Here is a 27,462-nt window from a genome sequence, read left to right as displayed (position 1 = left end):
TCAAGTGATTTTTATTCCTAATATGTAGGATGTTTCGCCCAAATCCTTCATTTCGAAGTTTTTGTTCAGCCAAGTCTTCATTTTGACAATCATGTCGTTTCATTTCCTGTTAGTAATATGTCATCAACGTATAATGATAGAATACAGAAAAGGCTCTCACTTTTCCAAACATATACATAGTGGTATAGTTGGTTTGTAACGAACCTAAGTTTTATAATTGCTTTGTGAAAAGCAAAATACCACTGTTTAGGAGACTGTTTCAGTCCATACAATGATTTATTCAACTTGTACACTTTGTCTTCTTTTTCCTTGATCACATATCCCTGTGGTTGAGTCATATATATAGTTTCTTTCAACTCACCATTCAGAAAGGCAGTCTTCACATCCATCTGACAAATATTCAAGTCATAGAATGCTGCGATAGCCAAAATTATTCTGATTGATGCAAACTTTGTAACCGGCGAATAGGTCTCTGAGTAATCAATTCCTTCTTTTTGGAAAAAACCTTTTGCTACCAGTCTGGCTTTAAATTTTTTGACTGATCTGTCAGCTTTATATTTCTTCCTCAGCACCCATTTACACCCAATGGGTTTTCTATCATTGGGAAGATCTACTAATTCCCAAACATTATTCTTTTCTATCGATTCAATTTCTTCATCCATAGCATTCACCCAATTCGACGATTCATGCGAGGTAATGGCTTCGTCATATGTCAGGTTGTCAGACATTTCTTCAATATCTGCTAAATAGCATAGATCCTCTGCCAGATATACATAATAATCATTCAAATATGAAGGAGGAGCCCTAAGTCTTTTATGACCTGATAACGTCTGAGATGATGAGGTATTCAGATCAGTTGGTTCTAACTGGTCTTCAGTCGGTTCATTGTCTGACTCTTCCTCAGACGATTCCTGCTCAGTTGGTTCATTACCAACCTGACCTCCAGCCGGTTGATTGTCAGACTGTTCCTCTGAGTAAATCAGATCATCCAGTGTATCATTTTGATATTCTACTGGATCAAAAACTTTATTATTGAGTTATTCTATGAACTCTACATTTCTGCTTTCTATAAGTCTCATAGATGAATGATACAATCTGTAACCATTGGATCCTTTGGGATATCCAATAAATATACATCTCACTGATCTGTTATCTAGTTTATCTAGTTTTGGATCTAGAATTTTTACGTGTGCTACAGATCCCCATCTCCTTAAATTTCTCAGATCTGGTTTTACACCAGTCCATCTATCATAAGAAGTGGTTGAGACTGCTTTACATAGCACTCGGTTTATTGTATACATAGCTGTCAACACAGCTTCTCCCAAAAAACTTTTGGTAACTGTGCTCCTGCCAATATGGATCGCACCATGTTCAAGAGGGTTCTATTACACCTCTCAGCCACACCATTTTGTTGTGGTGTCCTAGGCGTTGTCTTTTGCCTATTAATTACAATGACTTTACAGTATTCGAGGAATTCACTAGAAGTGTATTTTCCTCCTCGATCAGACCTTACAATTTTGATATTTCTTCCAAGTTGTCTCTCGATTTCAGATTTGTATTCCTTGAATTTCTCAAATACTTCCAATTTATGTCTGATTAAGTATATATAACCAAATCTTGAGAAGTCGTCAATAAACGTGATGAAGTATAACTTGCCACTATGAGTTTGGATTCTGAAAGGTTCATAGATATCAGTATGAATTATTTCCAATAGTTCAGTGGCCCAAACTACTTCAGACGGAAATGATTTTCTTGTCATTTATCCGTATACACATTACTCGCATTTCGCAAAATCATTTAAATTTATGTCAGGTATTAACTCTTGTTGTGTTAGAGTCTTCATCTTTTTTTATGCTTATATGGCTTAATCTTTCATGCCATAAGTTTACGTTTACACACATTGCACAATCGAAATAAGCAGAACTGGAAGCTTTATTCATATCATTCAGGTTGAACATACCATGTTCTTTTACAAATTTTCCACCAAACATGAACCTTTCATGTTTTCCCACAGTTACTTTTCCTGAAATAAAACGTATTTCAAAACTTTTCCCCATTAGTATAGGAACAGACACTAGATTCCTCCTCATGGAAGGGACATATAAAACCTCGTTAAGTACAATACTTGTACCCCCAACATTTAGACGGTATGCCCCAATTCTCATGACATCACAATATGAGTTGTTTCCCATATAGATCTTGTGGGTTCCCGGACTCAGATTTTTCGTGTGGATCACTCTTTCTTTTGTCTTTGCAATGTGACGAGTAGCTCCCGAATCAACCCACCATCCAGTTATATCTCCATCTGCAAACAGACATTCCGACACGACACAGATGACTTCTCTGTCAGAGTCCTCTTGAGGCTTCCTTTTGTTGTAGTTGCCCTGACCATTGTTGTCTTTCTTACTTGAGAATTTTGTCCTGCAGTTCTTCTTTATATGTCCAGGGTTTTCGCATCTGTAGCATTTCACTACTGTTCCTTGAGATTTCTTAGTACCTGCATAATTGTCCTTGAACTTGCCATCGTTTCGATTTTTAAATTGTTTTGGTTTTACAGGCACATAACTACCAGTAGTTTTTTCCTGAACAGTCATCAACTCTGCTCTATTTCTCTCGGTCAGACGTTGTTGCTGTAGAGTTAACTGTATAGGAAGTTTTTCTAAATTAAGATTGTCAAATTGGACACTCAAGGCAGTAACTGCCATATCCCAAGAAGGAGGTAGGCTGTTCAGAATTGTGCTTATCTGCATATTGTCAGATATGACATTCCCCACAACGGCTAAATCTTTAGCCATGACTATCATCTTATTAACATGGTTCATAACATTGTCTGACTCTTTCGTCTTATAGGAATTGTATTGTTCTTTCAGTAACTGAATGTGCATCGCAGTCATGGTGTTGTATTTAGAAGTGATAGTAGCAAACATATCCTTGGCAGTTGGACAATCCTCAAAGACTCTGATTTGATCATCTTCCATGAAGGCTAACATTATAGTTGTAGCCATTAGATCATCAGAAGTAAATGACTCATATGTTTTTTTTTCTTCATCTGTGGGTTTGTCTCCTAAAGTGGGAAAAGGCTGATTGATCACATAAATGACTCTTTTCAAAGTCAAGGCCAACATTATTCTACGCTTCCATGCATGAAAATTTGTCTCATTCAGTTTTTCAGTCTTAGCTAATTCAGATGCTCCCACTCTTGATGTCATTTCTAAATTAATTTTTGATGGCAAGTAAAGAACAACCATAACAAAGAAAAAAGTTCACAATATTACATCAAGAGACCTTAAAGAAAGTATTCTAGAGCATGTACATGAGTCTCAAACAACATTCTAAAATAATATTTAGAATAACAAGACATTAGATTAAATATGAAACATACATAATCTCTTTTCAGAACCCTTCTTTTATAATTTTCTAACAAGCTTGTGAGAGCTCCACGAAATTCTCATAAATTCACAGTCTCCAGCTAAAAAAGTGCAATAATTTCCTGGAACCCTCTTTTAGCAATTTTTAATAATTCTGAGGGTTTCCAAAAGCAATTTCGTATAAAATTTTCAGAATATTGCTATAAATACCCTTCCGAACAATTTTTTTTCTCATTTTTTCGTTTTCTTTCTCTCTCCTCGCGGGAGCTTCTCTCTCCTAGGGTTAGCCCGACGCACTTCCACCGTTGCCTCTGCGAGTTTTCTTCCACCGTCGCCGTCCCTCTTCCCGTTTTCCTCGACTTCTACCGCACAGAAGACGGTAGTAGTCAAGTCCGACGGTGAGCAAGCATGGTGAGGTGCCTATTTCTCTTTCGGGTTTTGATTTTCAATATCTGCCACTTTCGGCCGTCGACTCTCAAGATCCCGAGCTTTTCTTTTACCAGTGGCGGGAAGAACTTCACTCGACAGGCAGCGGGGAATGAGAAGCATCATCAAGACTCCTAGGGTTTCTGTTGTAGTCTACCCTCCTGCCTGAACTCCCTCTCTGCTACCATCAAGAGGAGAGCTCCGTTTCAGGCATGAGATTTGTGCTTTTGAGAATGAGGGAAACGACTGGCTTCAATCAGTTGGGCGACTGCTTCTGCTCGTCGGTAGAGAAGACAAGGGCAAAGTGAGGGAGTTAAAAAATTTGAGGCCCAATAGCGACAAAATCTTGGTGTCTAATCCCCTGGTTTTGACAGACAGACCGGGCTCTTTTCAGGGTGGCCATTGGACCAGTTTCTCAAGCGACGCACAGAGAAAGGACAGGAGGAAGTTTGTAGGTTCAGCGACGTTTTCATCCCTCTTATTTGTTTATAGGTTTTAATTTTGTTGTAGCTGGGTAGAGCAGGCTCTGCATCCATTGAAAATAGTAGAGTTCGGGATGACAGCAGAGACTTGCGTAGCAAGCTCTGTAGCCATGCCCTTGAAGAGGGTTCAAGAGAACAACTCTTGCTTGCATTTGGTTCGGAACCCTCTGAGGAAGCTCTTAAAAGAAAGATATCGATGCTCTGTTTTAGGGTTAGCTCTGGTCTGGTCTCCTGTTCACAGAAAGAAAAAGGAGACGACATAATATGTAAAGCAGAGAGCTCCAAACCCAATCAATACTATCATGTTTTACTTTCAGAAAATAGAACTTCAAACAACATGATACACAGGCGACTAGCATGCTCACGCACGTTCACGAAATACCATGTTCTAGAATTATAGGCACAAAAATTATATCGATCGATTTGCAGTCGTCATGCTTCTTGAATAACATGCACAGAAATAACTATGCATGTTGATTTGCGTACAGAAAGCCTTAACTTGCTTCATCCACGCAGCATAGTTCTAAACCTTTGATCTAGCATGCTTTCATCATTCATGAAACATGATTCGAGAAACATGATACAAACTTAGGCATTCACCAAGGGCATAAGAGAAGTCTGAACAGACTTACTTGAGATCGCTAAACCTGGCTCTGATACCACTGTTGGATGTTTTGACGTTGCAGCAAAAGTGTCTCTTTGTTGCCTGCAGCAAGATCTCCAGCGTCTTCGAGAGTCCCCTGTAAAGAACAGCAACCTCTAGCAAGAGAAAGAGGAAGAAGAACAAGTCAGATTTTGGGGTTTACTTCCAAGGGGTTGCTCACCGATAAATCGTTGAAGAGAGCTTGCTAGGAATATATAGTCCAGCCCCTTAGGTTTTTCCCAAACCCCAGTTGCGGTTAAAGTGAGAGATTTTAGGAAAAGGTTGAGATAAGCTTTAACTTTATCTCGTGAGTGTTTATTGGGTTGATCTCGTAGATATTCGGATAGGGCTCAAATGCAGGGGCGGAGGGAAGAGGGGGCCCGCCTAGGCCATGGCCCCACCCTGGCAAATGAAAAAAAAAATTACATTAAAAAAATATAATTTTTTAAGTGCCCAATGTATTTTCTAGAGTTGAATTCAATTTGGCCCTACCCAGATCCAGAGGTTGGACTGTCGGCCCGCCCCTAAGGAAAATTCTGGCTCCGCCCCTGCTCAAATGGCCACTATCCAACACATGCTTCTATAGCCAATGACAAACAACAGGGATAATCCAAAAATATCCAACCAATCATGAAGAACATCAAAAATAACGCAAGTTGGAATTTTTTTTCCCAAAATCCTTATGATTAATCATGTTCCCGAAGGCAGGAAATGAGATAAATGTCGACCGCATTGTGTGAGGGAAACTAAAAGCGGGAAGCCGAGATGCCAGAAGCACTCATATTCACAGAAAAAGTAGCTACTGTCATTAGAAATAAACAACGAAAAGGGGGAGGGGGGGAGGTGGGGGGAAGAGAGTGAGAGAGAACACATTGATCCTAGCCTGCAAGATGAAAAACCCTTGTGAATGGCATGATGGATGCAGGCAGAAGCAGGTCCCTAGAGGAAAAGCGACACTGAACGATAAAAGAGCAGAAATTCAGAGGTGCTTCCTTTCACCTCCAAAATGACGAAAGAAGACCTCAGATATCAAAAATCAGGTCATCCAAGTAGGAATGATGGCAAAGTGGACAATGTCACTGGAGGAGGAATGAAACTAGCTGTCGGGAATAGTAAAATAGCAAGGTATTTTGTCGGAACAGCACAATGTTGGCGATCTCCCTTATTCACACTCACACTCAATCGCCTCTCTTTTGGTAAGGGCAAAATGAGGAGAGGAGGCTGTTGACTGCAACACACTAAGGAGGGACACACCAAAGAGGAAAAGCGCAGAGAGAGAGGGAGCAGCGTTCTTGGGCAGAGAGAGAGAAAAGGAGATGGCAGGAGAGAGAGTAAAGAGGGAGAGGGAAGTGGTTAAATAAAAAATTTTCTTCCTTCTTTGGGGCGTACTCTTGTCAACATCACATTTACACTAAAAAGAAAACAACATTTTAAAAAAAACTGGAATTGACGCTAAAGTTTAGTGACCGCTGGTCATGCCATGATCTCCTCCATTTCAGCCCTCAACTTAGTAACCGCTCGTCACTCCCATGACCTCTTCCATTTCAACCCTCAAGTCTCGCACCATTTCTCTATCACCCATAATCTTGGGAACCACACACACATTCACAAGTTCTCGTCACGTCTCCACTTTTCACTCCACCAATTTCTCCATTCTTCTTTAACTATCCATGATTTGGAACCGATGGAACTCACGTACCCACGAGCTCCTTCACGCACTCACACTTACACACGTTCCCACGAGCTCCTCCACAACAGGAGTTAGAGCAACATTCTCCCCCTTAATCCTGGTGTGGCTCGAGATCTCGAACACCTAGCAAATGTCACATTGTTGCCAACCTTGTCACCAGCAACGCCTTTGTCAATAGATCAGCTTGTTGCTCATCTGTTCGCACAAAATCTATAATAATTTGTCCTCTTTCAACACATTCGCGTATGAAATGGAACTTTGTGTCAATGTGTTCGCTACGTCCATGTAAAACTGGGTTCTTCATTAATGCGATTGTGGACTTATTATCCACATATAACTTTACCACATGCGGCTCTTTTCCAACTAGCTCAGCCAGTAGTCCTCTAAGCCAAAGTGCCTAACATGTTGCTGCAGTTGCCGCCATGAACTCAGCTTCGCACGAAGACAGAGCAACGGTCTTCTGCTTCTGCGAGTTCCATGAGACTAGGCTTTCATTTACATAGAATGCCATGTCTCTGGTGCTTTTCCGGTCATCGACGTCGCCCACCAAGTCACTATCCGTGAACCCGACAATTACCTCTTCTCCTCTTCCTCTGGTATATACAAGACCGAAGTGGATTGTGCCTTTTAAATATCGCAAAATCTGCTTCACTGCCTTGTGGTGCATCACTGTGGGTCTCCCCATGAATCTATTAGATACACCGACGGCATACGAAAGATCTGGCATTGTGTGGAGAAGATACCTCAGACATCTGATGATTCGTCGATACTCTGTTGCATCCACCGGCTGTCCTTCGGGATCCTTGTGCAGCTGCGACCTTGGATCCATGGGAAGTTTTGTGGGATTACAATCAAGCATATCAAATTGCATTAACACCTTCTTGGCATAGGCTGTTTGCTTGATCCGGATACCGTCTTCGCTTTGTGCCACTTCAATCCCAAGGTAATAGGTGAGCAGGCCGAGGTCACTCATCTCGAACTCAGCCATCATCTGCTGCTTGTATGCAACGATTGCCTCCGAATGCTCTCCTGTTACAATTAGATCATCAACATAAATTCTAGTGATGACGCCGGTGCGGTCTTTTCCCCTCGTATACACGGATTGTTCCAGTGCGCACTTTGAGAACCCAAGGTGCTTCAAGCTCCGATCCAGGCACGTGTCCCAGGCGCGTGGTGCTTGTCGAAGACCGTACAATGCCTTGCTCAATTTGAGTACCATATGCTCCTTGTTCTTTACTGTGAAACCCTCTGGTTAGGTTACATAGACCTCCTCCTCAAGTTCGCCGTTGAGGAATGCAGATTTGACGTCGAGGTAATGGACTTGCCACCCACGATTGGCTACGACAGCAAGGATGACTCGTAAAGTGTCGAGTCTGGCGACTGGCGCAAACACCTCCTCGAAGTCAATCCCTTGTCGTTGGACATAGCCTTTCGCGACTGATCTGGCCTTGTGCTTGATCACCTCTTTGTCTGAGTTTTTTTTTAATTTGAACACCCATTTGAGTCTGATTGTTTTGGTTCCGGCCGGTAGGGTTGTCAGCGTCCAAGTCGAGTTTTTTCAATGGACTCAATCTCCTTGGCCATCGCTTCCACCCATGCCGGCTGACCAGCTGCCTCTTGGTAACACGACGACTCCTCTGTTGCCGCAAGCATGCCTCTTCTTCGACGACTTCATCATCGATCTCGACACGCCGAGCGTCTCACATGATATCATCGATATGTCTATACCGAACAGGTCCGTCATTACTGTGTTCCATCTCTGAGGCCGCGGCAGTTTCATTTTTCAGCAATCTTTGAGCCGGCGTTGCTTCGCCACCCATCGATGTCAATGAAGAAGTCGGGTAGCCTGACTCCATGGATAACAACCTTCTTGCTTATCCACTTGCAACTGAGTTGTCCACTGGTGACTTATCATTGGATTCATCCTCCATAATGAAATTCGACGATTCACTGACTCTTGCATCCATGTTCCAATTCCACTTCAATTTTTCTTCAAATTTAACGTCACGACTTACATGGATTCTCCCGCACTGTGGATTGAAAAGTCGATGCGCCTTGCAGCCATCCTCGACGCCGAGATACACCATTGGCCGGCTGCGATCATCAAGTTTCTTGAGGTTTGGCATTGTCACCATGGCATGCCACCATGGCATGCGTCGTGCAACATAACAATCGAAGATGTGCAAGATCCGGCTTCCTACCACTCCAAGCTTCATACGGTGTGCGCTCGCCCATGGCCTTCGTAGGCAAGCGGTTTGCTGTGGTGACGAATGTCGTACCGCCTCCCTCCAAAACCTTCCTGGCATGCTCATGCTCTTGAGGAGGGACCTAGCCATCGCCATCACTGTCCTGTTCCTCCGCTCCACCACACTGTGTTGCTGTGGTGAGTATGGTGCAATGAGGTGTCGCGCAATGCCCGCCTGTTCACACACATTAGCGAACTCGAGAGAGAGGAACTCGCCTCCCCGATCGGTCTGGAGCGTCTTGATGCGATGCCCGCACGCATTCTCGGCCAACGCCTTGATCCTCATAAACGTCGAGCATGCCTGGTCTTTTGTTCTAATCACGCACATCCACATCCAACGAGTGAAGTCATCAACGATTAGTAAGAAATAGCTATTACCGACAGGGGTGGGTGGCGTGATCGGGCCGCAAAGATCAGCGTGCATGAGTTCGAGTGGCTCCTTCGCTCGATAGTTGGCTGCCGACGGGAACGACTATCTCGTCTGCTTCGCCACCAAACACTCTTGACATAACTGAGCGGGATGAGTGATCCGGCGGTACCCCGGTTGCCATCTTCTTGTTTACAAGCATCTTCATTGCTTGAAAGTTGACATGGACGAGACGAGCATGCCACAACCATGACGGATCCTCGAGGTTTGCCAGGAGACACACTGGCCTTGCAATCTGCAGCTCGATGCGACAGAGACGATTTGGCGTGCGTCTCACATTCATGATCAGTAGCCATGGATTTTTGACGAACACCTCCAGTTCATCCTCATCCATAACCACCTTATGGCCTGCCTCAGTGAGTTGTCCGAGACTCACGATGTTGCTGCGAAGCCTTGGAATATAATATACTTCATTGAGCAGCCATTGATCATCATTTTTGCATCTAAAAAGAATTGAACCCTTACCTATGATCTGCACCGATGAGCCGTCGCCGAACTTCACCTTGCCGGTGATTGCCTCGTCCAACTCCCGAAACTTGACCCTGTCTCTGGTCATGTGGTTGCTGGCACTGTTATCCAAGTACCAGATGTCGGTAGTTTCCTTACCGTGCTCGGTCCCATGCAGTTCGGGCCATACTTGCTCTTCATTCAACATGACGGCTTCCTGTCGTTCCTGCCATTCTTGTCTCTCAAGTGTTGCAGGCACCACTTCTTCCAACTCTGCAAGCAGCAGGGCTGGTTCGGTGTCGTCAGCTTGTGTAAGATGCGCTTCCTCCTTCCTTTTGGGAGCCTTGCACTGGTTCGCATAATGCCCCAATTCCTTGCAATTGAAGCAACGGATGTGACTCTTGTCACGACCACCGCCTCCAGAGCCACCTGCTCTGTCCTTTGGGAAGTCGCCTCATCCGCCTCTCCCGCGTCCACGTCCACCCCAGCTGTGAACCCCTCCTTCCCCGTGAGTCCTCTCCTTTCGGGTCAATGATGGATCGCTGCCGCTTCTCTTTTGTCGTGCCTCCCACTCGGCCTGAGTGAGAAGCAATTGAGCATCACCATTGCCACCGGTACCGAACAGTTCTTCGTAGGCCTTGAGTCGTCCCACGGCCTCTTCAAACAGCATTCTGTCGAGGTCGCAAAACTGCTCTATGCTGGCGATCACGCTGAGAAACCGATTTGGAACGGTGTCAAACAGCTTCTTCACCAAGGCGGCATCGCTCAGGGTTCCCCCCAAATTGGCTTACTTGACGGACATTCCGGTGAGAGTCTGCCCGCATATTGATCCAAAGTCTCTCATTCCTGCATTCGCATGGCGTCAAAGTCGCTCTTCAAGGTTTGTAAGCGTGCATTCCTCACGCGATCTGCCCCGGCGAATCTCGTTTTGAGGCAATCCCAGACCTCCTTCGTCGTTACCTTCTTTGCCACCTGCATTAGGAGATCCTTTGGGAGGGCTTGGAGAAGATGCGACCTCGCCTTCTTGTCCTTCCTCGTGTCGACAGTCACACCGACCGTCGGCTCGACTGCCTCCCAGACGCCTTGATCTTCCATCATGGCCTGGACCCTAATCACCCAGCTGGTGTAGTTGGTCGTCGTGAGCAGCAGATATTGGAACGTCCCACTGGTGATTTCCCGCGCTGCCTCGTTTGTGATCGACATCGGCTGGAATCGTGGGAGCTTTGGCGTACAACCTGGCTCTGATACCAAATGTTGGCGATCTCTCTTGATTCACACTCAATCGCCTCTCTTTTGGTAAGGGCAAAATGAGGAGAGGAGGCCGTAGACTGCAACACACCAAGGAGGGAAAGCGCAGAGAGAGAGGGAGCAGCGTTCTTGGGCAAAGAGAGAGAAAAGGAGACGGCAGGAGAGAGAGAGTAAAGAGCGAGAGGGACTTCACGGGTTGAGGGAAGAGGTTAAAGTAAAAAAATTTCTTCATTCTTTTGGGCGTACTCTTCTCAACATCACATGTACACTAAAAAGGAAAACAACATTTTAAAAAAAACTGGAACTTGATGCTAAAGTTTAGTAACCGCTGGTCGTGCCATGATCTCCTCCATTTCAGCCCTCAACTTAGTAACCGCTGGTAACTCCCATGATCTCCACCATTTCAGCCCTCAAGTCTCGCACCATTTTCTCTATCACCCATGATCTTGGGAACCGCACGCATTCACAAGTTCTCCTCACTTCTCCACTTTTTACTCCACCAATTTCTCCATTCTTCTTTAACTAATGATTTAGAACCGATGGAACTCACGTACCCACGAGCTCCTTCACGCACTCACACTTACACATGTTCCCATGAGCTCCTCCACAACAACAGGAGTTAGAGCAACACACAATGCCACCGGAAGAAAAAAAAAACACGAGAATCCAAGCCTGGATAGTCCAATTGATGGATCTATCGCCAGAAACAAATGGGTCGATCATCGGAAGCCGAGAAAGAAGTTCCGAATCGGTGCTCGGAACAGTAACTTTCGCGAGAAAAAAGGGGAACCCGCGGCAGAACATAAAAGAAAAGATATGCGCAAGAGAATTTTGTCATTAATTAAGGAACTAGTCTGGCCTTTAGTGATGCGGCATTTACTTCGTCACAGAAAGGATTGATAAATGTTAACTCATCAAATTGTAACGCAGCTTTCTGCTGCGTCACAAGAGTATCGAGTATAATTTAAATATTATTTTGTATTTTTTAATATATTAACGGAATTCAAACTCCGATTCCAGGTCAGGTCAAGACTCAACACTAAATATCCGGTTAAATTTTTGAACGTCATGCTCACGCAGGTGTCTTTATCCAAGACACAAGTAGCTATGGATGTCAACCAATTCAACTCTGATCATATTCTTGGATTATAATTTAACATCCAACTAAAAATTCGGGTCGAATTGAGATTTAATAAATGGCGTCTGATCTGATTCATATTTGAATTCAGATTTAATTATATATAGATTGGATTCTAATCCGATTTATATATATATATATATATATATATATATATATATATATTATACATTCTATGGCCATATATGTCAAGAATGCTCATATATGTTTCATAAATGGCTAACACCTGTTTCATTAAAAAAAAAAAGTTTCTTGGAAACAATCAAAATTAAAAAATTAATTAAACCGCCAAGAAAAACTTGAGATCAAATATCACATACTTTGTTGGAAAACCCATACGCCAATAGAATTTCTAGGAAAGAACAGTGCTTAAACTAAAAAGCATAAAGGTGGACGGACCAAAAACCAAAACTAGAACCAGAGTGAAGAGGACTCCACTCCATCGCCTAGCTAGCTAATCAGTATCTCGCTTCCCCGTCGGGGTTCTTCTAGAGAGGCGCCGGAGGAGCTGCTCCGCAGACGACGGCGAGTAACTGGCTCTGGTCGAATGGTATGTTGAGCAAGTGGTGGAGGCCGTCGGTGCAGGCCGCCGGCAGGCCCCTGATGGCGTTGCAGGCGAGCTCACTGAGAGGGGTGTGGTGCTGGATGAAGCCGAAAATCTCGCTTACGTAGGCGCTGAGTGAGGAGACGCACTGGATGATCTCTAAAAATGGGACCGGCAGGAGGAAGCTGGGGAGTTCTGGTATCCACCCTTCTGGCTTCTTCGCCCCATCTGCTGGTGCTGCAGCCCAGGCAAGCTCTGTGGCCAGCGGAGCCAACACCAGCACGACCAACAACGACAACTTCATCATTCTCATCTTCGTTTTGGCAGATTAGCAGATAATTTTCTGAACTTTGATCTGATCTTTTGGATGCCTGTGTTTCTCTAACGATAGATTGACGCATACATATATACGTTGCCCATGATGAACAAGAAACGTTAAGAGCATTTATTTCTGTGTGAGGCCTTCTTGGTGTAACTAAAGAAACTGAAGTTATCGACTTTGAACAAATTAATGTCCTATAAACCGAGCTGTTGAAGTTTCATCAAATTTGGAGCTTTTAATTTCTTTATTATATAATCAATTTCACATTTGATTAGATCTTGAACCTGAGGACTCGCGCGGATCCCATAGGAAAGTCATTTACATGTGTTAAAAGAGTAGTCGGATAACAATGCCATTATCAACCAAGTTATACACTTGGTGCTTGTAGACCTAACACAATCTAATTTGAGCCAATAAGGAGTTATATATATATATATACACACACACCACACTTAGCTCATGGACCAAACAAGACCTCTTAAATTCTTGTGAAAAGAATATTTTAAACACAATAAGGCCATTCTGATATGCTTAAGGTTACTAATTTGACATAAACATGTATTAATTCAAGTTTTTATTATGAAAAATATTTATTATTTTTCTATTATGAAAGCATTGATGTCATTTATTTTTGGATTTATATGTATTCGAACATTGTTAATTAATTAAGTACAAAAGATGATGAACTTCATATATGTTTCTCATTAAAAAAAATCATGAGATCATATTTACATAGTTAGATTGCACAACAGATATATTCAACAATCAATTCTGACTGGTCTGGTTTTTCCCTTGACGTTGTTCTCTAGGATCTACCAGTGACTGATAAATATTTATAGAGAAATTAGTTTGTGCTAGGCCATTTATCTGGGGGACAAAAACCACGCCTCACAAATGCTTAAACAAAAATACAACCATTATAATATGTCTACATATACTAATTTAACACAAAACATATCTTAGTTCAAGTTGTTTTTACAAGAAATACTGATTTTTCTATTACTAAAATTTTAGTGTGGTGCCGCTGGTCGTCATTTGATGAGTGCCATATTTGATCCATAGTTCGCTGAATCACCGGGTTGGTTCAAGAATCGGCTCGGATTGTTAAAAAACCTGGCTACGAGTCAATGTTGGCCCGATTTACCCTGGACTCCACCTGACTTGCCCATTACTCCGGCCTGAAGCATCCTGATTCACCCGATTCAGCTGCACTAATTTACATTATGGTTATTTTAAAAGTCGATTGAGTCGATGAGTCGACTCATGGACTTGGTGGCTGAGTCATCAGAGAGGCTAATCCCAGTCATGAGTTTGCCAACTATCATTTGATATACTTGTTGAAACAAGGACAACGCTGTATAGAAAAAACAAGTACCTCAACGTTGCACGCACTTAAATTAAAAGAATGTGCATTTAAACATGCACATGCACATGCACATCAATTGTTACAAAAAGTAGTCGGCTCATACAACTATAGAAGATCTACATATAATTATCCTCCTTTGTTTTCTAAGTCTCATCCGACCTTCTTCCATGCAATTTAATGACATTAATTTAACATTCATGACATTAACGTTAAAAGAGTTACAAATTTTTTAATTGTCATTAAACCATGGGGAGTGAATGTTATAATCAATTATCTGGATGTTACTTATTCATGCAAACCTTATAAATAAAGGCTTTAGGCAGGACATTGTTGTGAGCAGACCCGAACCAGCAACAGAAGCAAGCAGTAGCAGCAGCGGCCAGCTAGAAGAAACAAGATGAAGATGACCAAGGCGTTGTTGGTGGCCTTCATGGTGTTGGTTCCATTGGCCATGCAGCAGGCCCGGGCGCTGGAGGCCGGCGGTCCTGAGGCCGGCGGGCCGGAGGCATCAGACATCCTCGTTCCTCAAGTCAAGTTAGTTCTTGGTTGCCTAGACGCATTGGTCGAACACGTTCAATTTCAAGAGTTGTATGCGATCATGATGCAGGGGAAGGGGCTCATGGAATTTGGCTGCAAGGTTCTGGCCGACCAGCCCGTCTGCCAGGATGCCCTCAGTTTCGTGCTGGGCCTTGCGGAATTCGACGCCGGAGCAATACATGCTGCCTGTGGGCTGCCGGGTATCAGCCCCGCCTATGCGCCAATCCCCTCAAACTAAGCAAAATCAAAATCTAAAGTCTGATTGGAGCGTCTTATGTCCACCAAATATTCAGAGTGCTGTTGAAGGGGATATTTCCCCAATACAATAATTTCTTTACGCCATGTTGGTACTTGCAGCTTGATTTGCTTAAATGGCCGTATCTATTTCATGATATACTGGAGCTTATGATATGTTTGAACTTCGATCGATGATAAGCACAGATCACGGAGGAGACATAACATATTAATGCGTATTTCTTTTCCTTAAGTCGAGTTTTAAGTTTTTCTTCTAACCTTGGCTCCAATGGGACATAAAACTTTCAGAGTTATTTTTTGGGGGTTCTCACCTGCATCAGTTTTCCTATTGTTTGAAAAAAAAAAAAGCGCTAAGGTTCCTCCACTAATCCTTCTGCATTGCCGTCAACGATGACACCCCATCAATTTAGGTTCCAAGTTCCATCACTTGACCCAAATTATTTATAAGAATCAAATTAGAGGCATGCTTCTATGCAGGTCTCTATTGAGGGCCCCATAGTTACAAATAAAAAATACAGGGAAAAAGGTATTAAAAAAAAAACTAAAAATATGATAAAATAAGTGAGAAAATAATAACACAAACATGACAAGTAGTTTTGTAATAAATAAAATATAAAAATTATTTGACATTTAAAACAAAATAAAAAAAAAACGTGAAAAACGCGTTAAAAATGCATTTTTTTTATTCTTCATGTTTTTTCTTCAAAAAAACACGTTTTGTCCTTACGGGTCCTCCAATATATATAAATTAATAAATAGTTAAACTTATGGGGCTCACTTCTGTTTTGAATTTCCAGTAAAGATTCGGAAGGCATGGATCGTCTATCTACATATTCGTCCTTGTCAGAGGCTTGTTTTGTCGTCGAATTCAATCCGATGGACGGTCAAAGTGTTGAATGTAACATATATTCGATTTAAATTGGATATCTGATTTGACTGAACCATTTTGAAAAAAACTGGATATGAAAAACAAAAAAAACTTAATGTTCCATTCAGAAATGAGATCAAATTCGGATTTAAGAAAGGACATCCAATCGGATTTTATTTGGATTCAGATATATTCATATTCAATTTGGATTTGGATACGGATTTGGATCAGATTTATTTTCACTAAATATCTTATATCTTTAATGCTTTTACATTTTGAAAACGGGCCAAATTCGATTCAAAATTCAGATTCAGATATCAACTTAAAAACTGAATTTAGTTTGAATTCAAATTGTGGAATTCATGGTTCATTAAGCATCTTAGGATAGACTTAAGTTTTTTTTTTTTTTTACATTGAAAAAAAAAGTCGAATTTAAGATTCAATGAAGGAATGTTTGATCTTAAATCCTAAGGATCTCGAAGCAGATGCTATCAACGCTCTGTAAGTGAAGAGATAATCAATTCAGGTCTGAGTTTCTATAGGAACCGGTCAAAAGTTTCAAAATAAATAAATAAGTTGAGATCTCTTGTCGAATACTTTATTGGAGAAATCATGCACCAATACAATTTCCAGCACACTAAAAGAACACGGCTTAACTAAAACAATGAAAACAAAGAGATCCCTCCACTGCCTCGATAATCAGTTTCTCCCTTTACTGCCCGGGTTCCAGGCAGATCATCCATGCCGGCCGGTGGCCGACTAGAGAGGTGATGGAGCAGCAGCTCCGCAGTGGGAGAGTATCTGGTTGGATGGTACGCCAAAGTCGCCAAGAATTTGATTCAAGCCGTCGGTGCAGGACGCCGGCAGGCCCCTGATGGCGTCGCAGGCGAGCTTGCTGAGAGGAGCGCCGCGCAGGACGAAGCTGAAAATCTCGAACCCGTGGGCTCTCAGCGAGGACAAGCACCGGATGGCCTCCATGAGAGGGACGGACGGTATACCGATGCGAATCGGTATCAGCGATTCTGGTTTCTTCGCCTCATCTGCTGGTGCTGCAGCCCAGGCGAGCTGTGTGGCCAGTGGAGCCAACACCAGCACGACCAGCAACGACGCCTTGATCATGCTCATCTTCATCTTGACTGATTAGCAAATAATTTTCCAACTTTGTTCTTTTGGATTTCTCGCCATAGATTAACGCATACATGCATATATATATTGTGCCCATGAACAAGAAGCGTTAAGTGCATTTGAGGCCTTGTTGATGTAATTAAAGAAACTGAAGTTTTCGACTTTGAACAAATTAATGTCCTAGAAACCGAGCTGTTGAAGTTTCATAAAAGATTGGAGCGTTTAATTTATATAATCAATTTCACATTTGATGAGTTCCTGAACCGGAGGACTCGTGTGGATCCGATAGAATCACATATGTTAAGTAATCGTATAACAATGTGGTATAGAATCTTGTTACTGAATTTGACGAATATATATATATATATATATATATAGGAATTTGAGAAGGAGTAAAATTTAAATGTGAATTTGTATCTTTAACATATTGGGATCCAAAATCGAATTATTCTATCTGGTACTTACTGTCTGTATCATAGTGGTGATATGGTTGGAACTTAAATATTCAGCTGGTCATGGCCGGTTGCAATTGACGGCATTTGGTTGCACTAGTTATGATGCCATTTAATTAAAGGCAGGTAGAATACTTTCATTCAAATAAGTTTGGAACTTAAGATCCATTGTCATTATTAATCAAAGTTATGCACTTGATACTTGTAAGCCTAACACAATCTAATTTGAGCTAACAAGGAGTTACATATATGTAGGGTTATCTACCATATATCATACTTGATGTGGAATCATCTGGGTCATTGATTATAAAGAGAACAGATAGTAAAAATTAAATTGAAAATTTAGAAGAAAAAGCTTTTCAAGAAACCCGAATATCCCTCAAAGAAGGAGAGAGAAAAAAAATGGAACCAAATGAATTTACCTAACCATATCCCTTGCTTCCTTTGAGAGCATTTTTGTATTTTGAAAACAGTTCAATTTTTATATTGTCAACTTAACTTTTTTAGTACCATCTAATTTCTTCATAATCATGATCATGATGATTCTCATTAAGTATATAAAGGTTTTGTAGCTATCAATTCATACATACTCATATGTATTTATTGAGAAATTGTTTAGCCCCAATACCACATAAATATCAATGGAAAGTTATTAATAATAAGTAGCTAAGGCAGATTTTGCAAAGTCTGAACCTTAGTTCAAATATTGGAAAATCACATGCTCTTCTTTCATATAGCAGATTATATGTTATGGTCCCTAACAAAGGAAAGAACCATGTATTATGGGTTGAAAATGACTAAAATGCCCCTATTAGTTAAATGGAAGAGACTGCTGAATGACAGGGAGATGGACTAGATGTTTAACCTTGAAAAAAAAAATATTGGGAATAAAAAAAAAACTAGAATTTTTCCTGCTGAAGTGTAAATTGACTAAAATACCCCCGGTTTCTCAAAGGATGAGGCCTTCTATACGGACAAATTAAGAAGATGATGTCCCTTATATACAGAAGATGAAAAATCAAAAAAGGGAGGGAAAAAAAAACACCCTTGGTGCATATGGGCTGAGTGCACGCAACACGGCCTGAAAATTGTATGCAAAAATATTACTTCCAAATGCGTCCGCGATAAGATAAAACAATATCTTAATGACATTAATTTAACATTCATGACATTGACTTCAAAAGAGTTACAAGATTTTTAATTGTTATTAAACCGTTGGAGAGCGAATGCTATAATCAATTATCTGGCTGTTACTTGTTCATGGAGACCATATAAATAGAAGCTTTAGACCGAACATTTTTGTGAGCAGGCAGGAAGCAGCAGCAGCATAAGCACAGAAGCAGAAGCAGCAGCCAGCCAGCTAGAACAAGCAAGATGAAGATGACCAAGGCGTTGTTGATGGCCTTCATGGTGTTGGTTCCATTGGCCATCCAGCAGGCCCGGGCACTGGAGGCCGGCGGTCCTGAGGCCGGCGGGCCGGAGGCATCAGAAGCCCTGGTTCCTCAAGTCAAGGCAATTCTTGATTGCCTAGACGGATTGGCTGGACACGTCGAAGAGTTCTACGCGATCATGGCGCAGGGGAAGGACCTCCTGGGATTTGGCTGCAAGGTTCTGGCCGACCAGCCCGTCTGCCAGGATGCCCTCAGTTTCGTGCTGGGCCTTGCCCGATTTGACGGCGCAGCAATATATGCTGCCTGTGGGCTGACGGGTATCAGCACCGCCTATGCACCAATCCCCTCAAACTAAGCAAATCTAACGTCTGATTGATGCTGCTTCACAATGGTGTTGAAGGAGACATTGCCACCAATAAAACAACTTCTTTCATGTCATGTTGATCATTGCCTCTCCATTTGGCTGCTTGCTAATTTAATTCATGGTGTTTCTGTTTCATCATCCTTCTTTTTCTTCTTTCTTTTTTAAATTTCACATTGATATTGAGAAGGGTTTCCCTTGTTCTATTGATTCGCTTCTGCGCCCTCACCGCTGCTCTCTTATTCCCCACCACAACTCCTCTCCGCGAGCTCTATTGACCTGAATCATGTAGATTCCGATAAATAACAATAATAACGCAAAGAAATGAAACAAACTGGGTAAGAGGATGCACTTCGCTTTTCTTCCCGTCGCTTTTGTCGACCGCCGATAATGGTGCCGTCGCTTCACCCATCGCCGGAAGTTGAGATGACCATGAAAACTTCGGTTTGAACGAGAGATTGATGTTGTTGAGTTTGATAGCCTTGATCTTAAAATATAAAAATGTTTGTTTTAGGAGTTCCCCAATGAAATTTCAATAAAATTCATGCTACCGTAAAAAAACTATGAATTTAAAATCGAATGGGAAAGGGTTCTGATCTTCGGGAGTAAAACAAAAGTAACCTTAATATGAAAAAAAAAAATATGACTTCTTGTGAAAAACATGATAGGATAAATTTCCCTGAACTTACCAAACTTTGAAACTCTAAGTATAGTTTGGACCAAGGCTGATTAAATTAAGGAGTTTTTCAGAAATTTGTAAGTTGGTGGTAGATTTGAAACTTGTTATGGGTTTGATTCCAAGAATCTTAAATTCTGTTTTACAAGCAGAAATAATTACTTATAATTTCAAATGTGGTTTCATGAATTATTGGTCTTGAATTATGTTCTAAGAGTTTCAAATTTGATACGAAATCTTGGTTTGCATCTAACTTGTTTTCGAAATATATTTATATCTTGTTGTAAATGGATTTTGAAATGGATCCAATTGTTTATGGAAATAAATATTTAATGGCTTCCAAAGAAGAACTTTGAAGTTTGAACACGGGCTCAGTTTGTTTAGAAATTTTATTGTTAGGACTTGTGAATGTAATTGGATCTAGATCTGATGTTCTTTAAATTACATACCTTGGGTGTTGCAAATGGTTCAAAATTATGGATTTCTTAAGAATTTTTATCAACGTTAAGCTTGAATATGTTCTAGAAAAACAAAGGATATTTTATTTCTAGATCTAAATTGTTTTGACAACATACATTATTTTTTAAAGAGAGATTAATTTTGATCCAAACCTAGGGCTGCACACGAGCCGAATCGAGCCCGAGCTCGGTCAGCTCGAACTCGGCTCGACTAAGTAAGACACGAGCTCGACTCGGCTCGAGCTCGAATATAGCTTGACTATCCTGGCTCGAACTCGACTCGATAGTCACTTGTCAAGCTCGAGCTCGACTAAGGCTCGAATACGTGACCTCAACTAAGGCTCGAATACGTGAGCTCGATTAAGGCTCGAATCGTGAGCTCGATTAAGGCTCGACTAAGGCTCGAACTGGTTTTTTTAAAACTGATATTTAATGACGAGCCGAGTCGAGCTTTAACGAGTCCACTTGAGAGAACTCGAACTCGACTCGATTAGTTAAACGAGTAGGCTCGTGAACTCGAGCTCGACTCGTTTAACTAATGAAGCAGCTCGAACTCGCTTACGAGTCGAGCTTAAACGAGTCGAGCTGGAGTAGCTCGACTCGTTGTGCACCCCTATCCAAACCTGACTTGTTTTGGAAAATACATGTATTTTGGATTTATCTATTATGAAAAAGAAATTTGATTCGGACTCAGTTCCTCAAGTTTTATTGTTATAAATTGAAAGCAAAATAATAGATAATTTTTATGAAAATAAGGCAACTCTTGAGATAAACCAGTAGATATGGGTGTGGTCCTCATGTATTTTATTTGCATTTAATAGATACGGATCGAATTCCTTTCATTGAAACTTGGTAGTGGCTAAAATGGGGGGAACAGTAACCACCCACTAAAAAAATAATTTTTTAATTAACCACATACATTTTCAAAATAAGAAAATCTTTTTAATACCCTTAAGAAATACGGGGCTTACAGAAAATGCCCTGAGAAAATGAAAAGAAAAAAAAAGAGAGAGAGAGAGAGGGATAGAAAACCCTCTTTAAGGACAAAAAAAAAGAGTGAGAAAGTTGTTTCCAAACAATAAAAATAGCTTTAAACAATAAACCTAAGAAAAAGCCCCAATGAGCATAGTGTAGCTAGGTAGTCTGCAAGCCACAAATCTTTTGGTTTAATGACTTTAAAATAGCTGTTCACCTTATTAACAGGCAGTTTTGCAAATGACACCATATGAGAAGCTCTTGCATGAAGTTCCAAAATATAAAACCTTTGGATGTACCATCAATCTATTGAATGGGCCTAGATGTTCTTCAAAAATTAGAACCCAAAGCTCAAGCCTGTGTCTTCATTAACTATGGAAGCTGTCATAAAGGTTATATCTATTACAATTCAGTCTCCAATCGTGTCATCATATCTAAACATGTTAGATTTGATTAAAGAAGTTTTTTATACTCTCATTGTGGTCCTTCTATTACTCCCTTAAACATTTCATGATGGCTAGAATCATCCATATCTAAGAGCATTGAACCTAGACATATTGACAAGCCAAAAGGGAGTTTGCCTCTTATTGAGTTACCTAAAATCATTCCTAGTCTCTCGAGTTCTGCAGTTGTCTCGCATGCAATGCATCCTTAGTTTGATTTTTGTGTGCGCTACTACTTTAGCATGAAGTGATAAACTCTCATTGTTTTATTTTATAGAGTGGTACTTATAAGGTTGTAGCACGGTGAGGGTAACATTTCGGGACACAAAAACAAACCACGTACTAACTTTAGCTCTTCTCTGAACAGTAGAATTAAGTACTAAGTACTCCTCCTACTCACCCAGCATGTCTACACAACACCCAAGATCAAGACCATGCTTAGGCTATAATATTTTTTTAGCCTCTAGAAAGGGAGGGGGAAATCATGAATCATGCAAAACACCAATAAGAAAAGCTCCAAAAGTAAAGTTCTATTATTAAGAATCATGTCAATATGAAATCAGGCTTTTGCTTTTCTAGAAAAGGATGAAAGAAAAAGATAAGTTTCACTTAAACTGTTTCCTTTACACGCACATCTGATCATTCACATGGGGCTTCTTCCCCCAAGTTCATGGCCTTGGGCTCTAAGTGGACTTGTCAATTTATGTGGACCTGGCCCATGAAAAAAATTATCATAAATTAACATACACTTATCATCAATTATATTAAATGCCGTAATTTGTTATGTGGTTTAGGGTGTCCCGTGTACATTTGAGACAAAACATCTATCTTAGATGATCTTCGGCATTTAGAAAGCCCCTTAAAGATTCAAGTTTCCATCCACTCATTCAAACACGTCCAAGAACGTTTGTATCCGGTGAAATCTATCGTGGTCGTAACAATAATTCAAACACGCCTTCGAGAAGTGGGAAGTTTTCATAAGCACCAATATATAAAAATTAAAGAAAAAAAAAAGCTCAAAGCACTCTTATAAAAATTAAAGAAATTTATTGGGCTGATGCAAGCACCATGGTGGATTGGCCTCAACAAACAGCTTTAGTTTTGGTCTTTGTTACATTTAAAAAAATGAAAAACACGAGATCTTATATCTTCAATTGTCATCAAAATTTAAGCATTTTTTCTAAATTATGCTTAAAATATCCGGGGAAGAAAAATGGAGAGGAAAAAACAAAAAACAGGTGGCGACTCTATAGTGGACCTTCTCGCTCAGTGCGAGGGCTCACTTCTTTTTTGAATTTCCAGTAGAGCTTCGGAAGCCATGGACCGTCCATCTACAACACGTACGAACAGCCAACCGTTTTGCGGCTTTTCCCCAAGACTTTCAAATCCATCTCCGAGCAGGCATCGTCCTTGTCCGTCCATCTCTGAGACCGACGGCGGCCTACCGTCTTCTTATAATTCCCGTTTCACGCACCACCCGGCGTCTCTCTCTCTCTCTCTCTCTCTCTTTTCTCTGTGCGGACGCTCTAGGGGAGAGGGAGACAGATGACGACGATCGGAACAGGTGGAGGGTGGTGGTGATATCTCTCTCTCTCTCTTCTGTAGGTTGTGGACTGTAGTTTTAGGGAGCACACTCTGGGGATTGTGGCCATGGCGAGGAGGCTCGAGGAGGAGTACGACTACCTGTTCAAGATCGTTCTGATCGGCGACTCCGGCGTAGGCAAGTCCAACCTTCTGTCGAGGTTCACGCGGAACGAGTTCTGCCTGGAGTCCAAGTCCACCATCGGCGTCGAGTTCGCCACCCGCACCCTCCAGGTGAGCAGACTCTTGTGTCTGTCAGTGTGCGTGTGTGGGCGCGGAGATGGGGTTTGTGGTTTTCGCGCCTGACAGAAAATAGAATGTGGGTTTGGCCCCGCCGGTTGAATTAGGAGTTGGGTAGTCGTTTACCTGCTCTAGGTTGATAGATTGTTTCCATTTATGTTAAAATATCTTCTATTTATTCTTTGTGGGGTCTGAAAATCTTGGTGTCTTGATGGATGTATTTCAAGTACGGATCGCTATCTTTACCATTGATTTTGTTGGTAGCGATGATGATATATTGATAAGGTTGGGTTTCTTATGCTTTGCTCTGTGTGTCTGTGGGTGTGTGTGTTGTGTTGCGTCTGCGAGCGCGCTTCTATGGTCTCTTTTCCTTGAAGGATGCTGATGTTCTGATCTTGGTTTTGAGTTGAAAAGATGAATCTTGTTTTCTGAATGTACTTGCTTGCTGATATGCGGATCAAAGCTGCGCTTCGTTCTTTCGCACTTTGCACAGAAGAGTGAAAAGATCCCAAGTTGATTAAATGGGCCAAACTTGTGAAAGGATTTGTTAGATGCTTTTAGGAGTTCACTTGCGTCATTCTTTTTCCTTTAACGTCTTGGAGTTGGGTTTACGGGTTCGTTGTTAAATGATATCTTTGCCTATGATGAAGACGCAAAACCGTGGACACGCCGATGATGGCGAAAGCTAAACAAATTTTGTTTCTTGTTACAGTTTGAAGTGAATGAGGTTCTCAATCTTGCGATTGAGAACTTTTTCTAAGACAAGTTTCCATAGTGGGTTTCCTTAAAAGGGACTGTTGGATCCTCTCTTTTTTTGGTCAAAATTCCTTCACTATGGGATTCTCGTGGTGACATTAAGTACAGCGTAATTTATTTCCTTTGTAAGTGTGTGCGGGGGAGAGAGAGAGAGAGAGAGAGAGAGAGAGAGAGAGGTTTGGCCTTTATTTTAAAATGATGGTTGTGAAAGGAAAAGGGGAAAACTTAAAAAACTACTTTCAACACGCACCATGGTCTATTTACCCAGATCGGCTACGGAAACATTAGTCAACCATAAGACTACAAAGTTGTTCATCTTTTATGGATCTATCTTGTTTGTTTTTCTCTTCTCTGTCATTATTTGACGCTTCTCTAGAAGTTGCTTCTGTCTGCAGTAAGCTCACCTGGTTTTATGAGTTTCAACTTATAATAATGCTCCTGAATCGCTTCTTAGGTAAGAAGCAATGAAAAATCAAAACATCTCATATGTTCTTCATAATTTATTCTATCTAAACTTATGTATCCTATGATACAGATAATCAAGACCTTGGTTAGGTATTCCCTCCATGTTCAGCTGCTTAAGGACATATAACATATTCTTCTTAATAAGAAGGAAGAAAACCTCTTCTGATCGATGTCCCTACTCTTTCTCTGAACCTTGAATAGGTATTCCTCCAAGTAGAGTTTCTTACACACTTCTTCTTGTTCATCAACGAGAAGGAAACTTCTTCTGCTCCAGATGTTCCTACCATCTCTCCCCCATTGTTGATTCTAAGGAGGGCTATAACTACTTTTTATAGGACTCTTATGTTTCTGCTATCTTATAAATTTCCGTTTTTGGTTTCTCCTTTCTCCACTGGGGAGAAGGCACTTTCGTTCATTAGATAGAAGCATACTGCAAGTTCTTAAGCTAACTCTGACAAACTAATAAAGACTGACTAGGTTAGTTCCTTAATAACATGACAAATGGCTGCATTGAAACTTTAACTTTTTTATGATGACCCTGGGAGTAGGAGATCTTTTGATAGAGTTGATGAGTTATGGTTGCTTAATCGTGGAAAGTTTCCTGTGGTTGAGATTCAGCAGGGAACAGCACAAAACAAATTTTGAAATTGTGAAAGTAAGAAGCTGGAGTTTACGTGGGTTGTCCAATATACCTCCTTGTCTTCTCTCACACAAATTGAGAGGGTGCTTGTTCAGAAAGTTGAAAAGCATGAGCCTCTAGTTGTCGCATAGCCAACTCAATGGTACCATGGCAGTTTCTGGTAATAAAGGCAGCAGAGTTTCGGCACCATGTCAAACTGATAGAACTCCAAATCCTATGTCTGCATATCTCTGTGAAATAATAAACATTGAAAGGAACTTTCTTGTGTTGGAGAAGAGACAGGTCTAAAATGCTTCACTCTTCCTCTCATTGTTGCAGCTGAAGTGAACTTTCTGCTGAAGCAACAAATGTTGCTCAAACTTACAATGGATGTACTTAAAACACTACCTTGTATTTACTGAAAGCTTACAATTTTAAGGTCCAAACATCTCTTTGAAACATATTACGTATGTCATATAAACTTTGATTGAACCATTCTATCAGTTACCTATGGATGTCAGATTCTGTTTCTTTGCGAGGAAGGCAAGAACTTATTTAGGCTGGACTCCTGTGATTGTCTAAATCAATCATTTCATCAAAGACATCACTATTAGCTGTCTTTGAAGTTGGTCCTGGTCATTATTGTGCCAGGTAAGGATATTGATCGGACTGCTTGAGTCTCAAAACTGACGTGGCCAAGCCTGTAGACATGCTATCCTCCTATGTAACTGACTGCTTATCCTCTATCTTTCTCCATTGGTTGTGAATCATGACACAGTTTTAGTTTAATACTAGGATGGCTTTAGTTGCATAGTCCGATACTCGGGGCTTCTGTTGTTCAGCCCCTCATCACACTTGGTCTTGCTCCACACTTCATATGCTTTTCTGATGACGATTTTCTGTGTTCGTCTGAAGCCCAATAAATCTCTTGGTTACATTTTCTGCTCTTTCCAGTCACTTGTGGTCATCTTCACAAACAAAGGCTGTGTCCTGCTACTCCAATGTGTATCTGGTTCCCCTTTTTTTTGGGGATTTAATTACACTTCTACCAAAGCCAGAACATCCATTTTTGAACTGCCTACTAAGCTTTTGTTCCTTGAATGTCGATGCTCACTATTCTATGTTATTTTGCTTCTTCATGTTGGATTTCTTTCTATTTAGGTTGAAGGAAGGACTGTCAAAGCTCAAATATGGGACACAGCTGGCCAAGAACGATACCGTGCAATTACCAGTGCATATTATCGTGGTGCTCTTGGTGCACTTCTTGTTTATGATGTGACTAAACCAACCACCTTTGAGAATGTTGGCCGGTGGTTGAAGGAGCTTCGTGATCATGCTGATTCTAACATTGTCATCATGCTCATTGGTAACAAAACTGACCTCAAACATCTTCGTGCTGTTGCTACTGAAGATGCACAGACGTTTTCTGAGAAAGAAGGTTTGTCATTCTTGGAGACATCTGCTCTTGAGGCAACAAATGTTGAGAAGGCTTTCCAGACAATCCTCTCAGAAATATACAGGATCATAAGTAAGAAATCTATTTCCTCAGATGAGCCTGGTGCATCCACTGCATCAGCTGCAGGCATAAAAGAAGGAAAGACTATTGTTGTCGCTGCCAACCAAGAGCCTGCCACAAAGAAAGCATGCTGTTCTTCGTGATGATAGGCAGACTATCAAGATCGCATGATCTTAAATTTCATCGAGTAATTCTGATCTTGAATTTCACTGCGTCGAATTACTCATCCTTGTCGGCTTTCGCTTTTAATTGTGATCTTGTATTGATCATGGTTATGAGCATATGGGGCTGTGAGCCTGAATGGTGTGTATCTTATTTTTCTTGGATTCGTCTGTATTTTTAGCAATCATATTTGTGGTTAAATAGGCGATTACAAAGAGTTACTGTCTTTCATGCAC

At 41.2% G+C, this 27,462-nt stretch overlaps 3 protein-coding genes across 3 annotated transcripts; 1 reads left to right on the top strand and 2 right to left on the bottom strand.

Annotated features, from left to right (window-relative positions):
* Positions 1–7,006: 7,006 nt before the first annotated feature.
* On the bottom strand, positions 7,007–7,828 carry LOC116257673 (uncharacterized mitochondrial protein AtMg00810-like). The gene has a single exon (XM_031634622.1). It carries the CDS (start codon positions 7,826–7,828, stop codon positions 7,007–7,009), a length of 822 nt encoding a protein of 273 aa, XP_031490482.1.
* Positions 7,829–9,267: 1,439 nt separating this feature from the next.
* LOC116257672 (uncharacterized) lies at positions 9,268–10,572 on the bottom strand. Its single transcript, XM_031634621.1, has 3 exons — positions 10,520–10,572; positions 10,294–10,438; positions 9,268–10,077 (listed from the first exon to the last, which is right to left on the bottom strand). The coding sequence occupies exons 1-3, from the start codon at positions 10,570–10,572 to the stop codon at positions 9,268–9,270; spliced, it is 1,008 nt and encodes a 335-aa protein (XP_031490481.1).
* Positions 10,573–23,327: 12,755 nt separating this feature from the next.
* Positions 23,328–27,455, top strand: LOC116257610 (ras-related protein RABA2a). The gene is made up of 2 exons (XM_031634545.2): positions 23,328–23,702; positions 26,710–27,455. Exons 1-2 carry the CDS (start codon positions 23,538–23,540, stop codon positions 27,205–27,207), a joined length of 663 nt encoding a protein of 220 aa, XP_031490405.1. The 5' UTR covers positions 23,328–23,537; the 3' UTR covers positions 27,208–27,455.
* The last annotated feature ends 7 nt before the right edge of the window (positions 27,456–27,462 follow it).

The sequence above is a fragment of the Nymphaea colorata genome, chromosome 7, assembly GCF_008831285.2.
Source record: "Nymphaea colorata isolate Beijing-Zhang1983 chromosome 7, ASM883128v2, whole genome shotgun sequence".
NCBI classification, from domain to species: Eukaryota; Viridiplantae; Streptophyta; class Magnoliopsida; order Nymphaeales; family Nymphaeaceae; genus Nymphaea; species Nymphaea colorata.
Note: the sequence above shows the minus strand (reverse complement) of the source record. Positions and strands in the feature narration are given on the sequence as shown.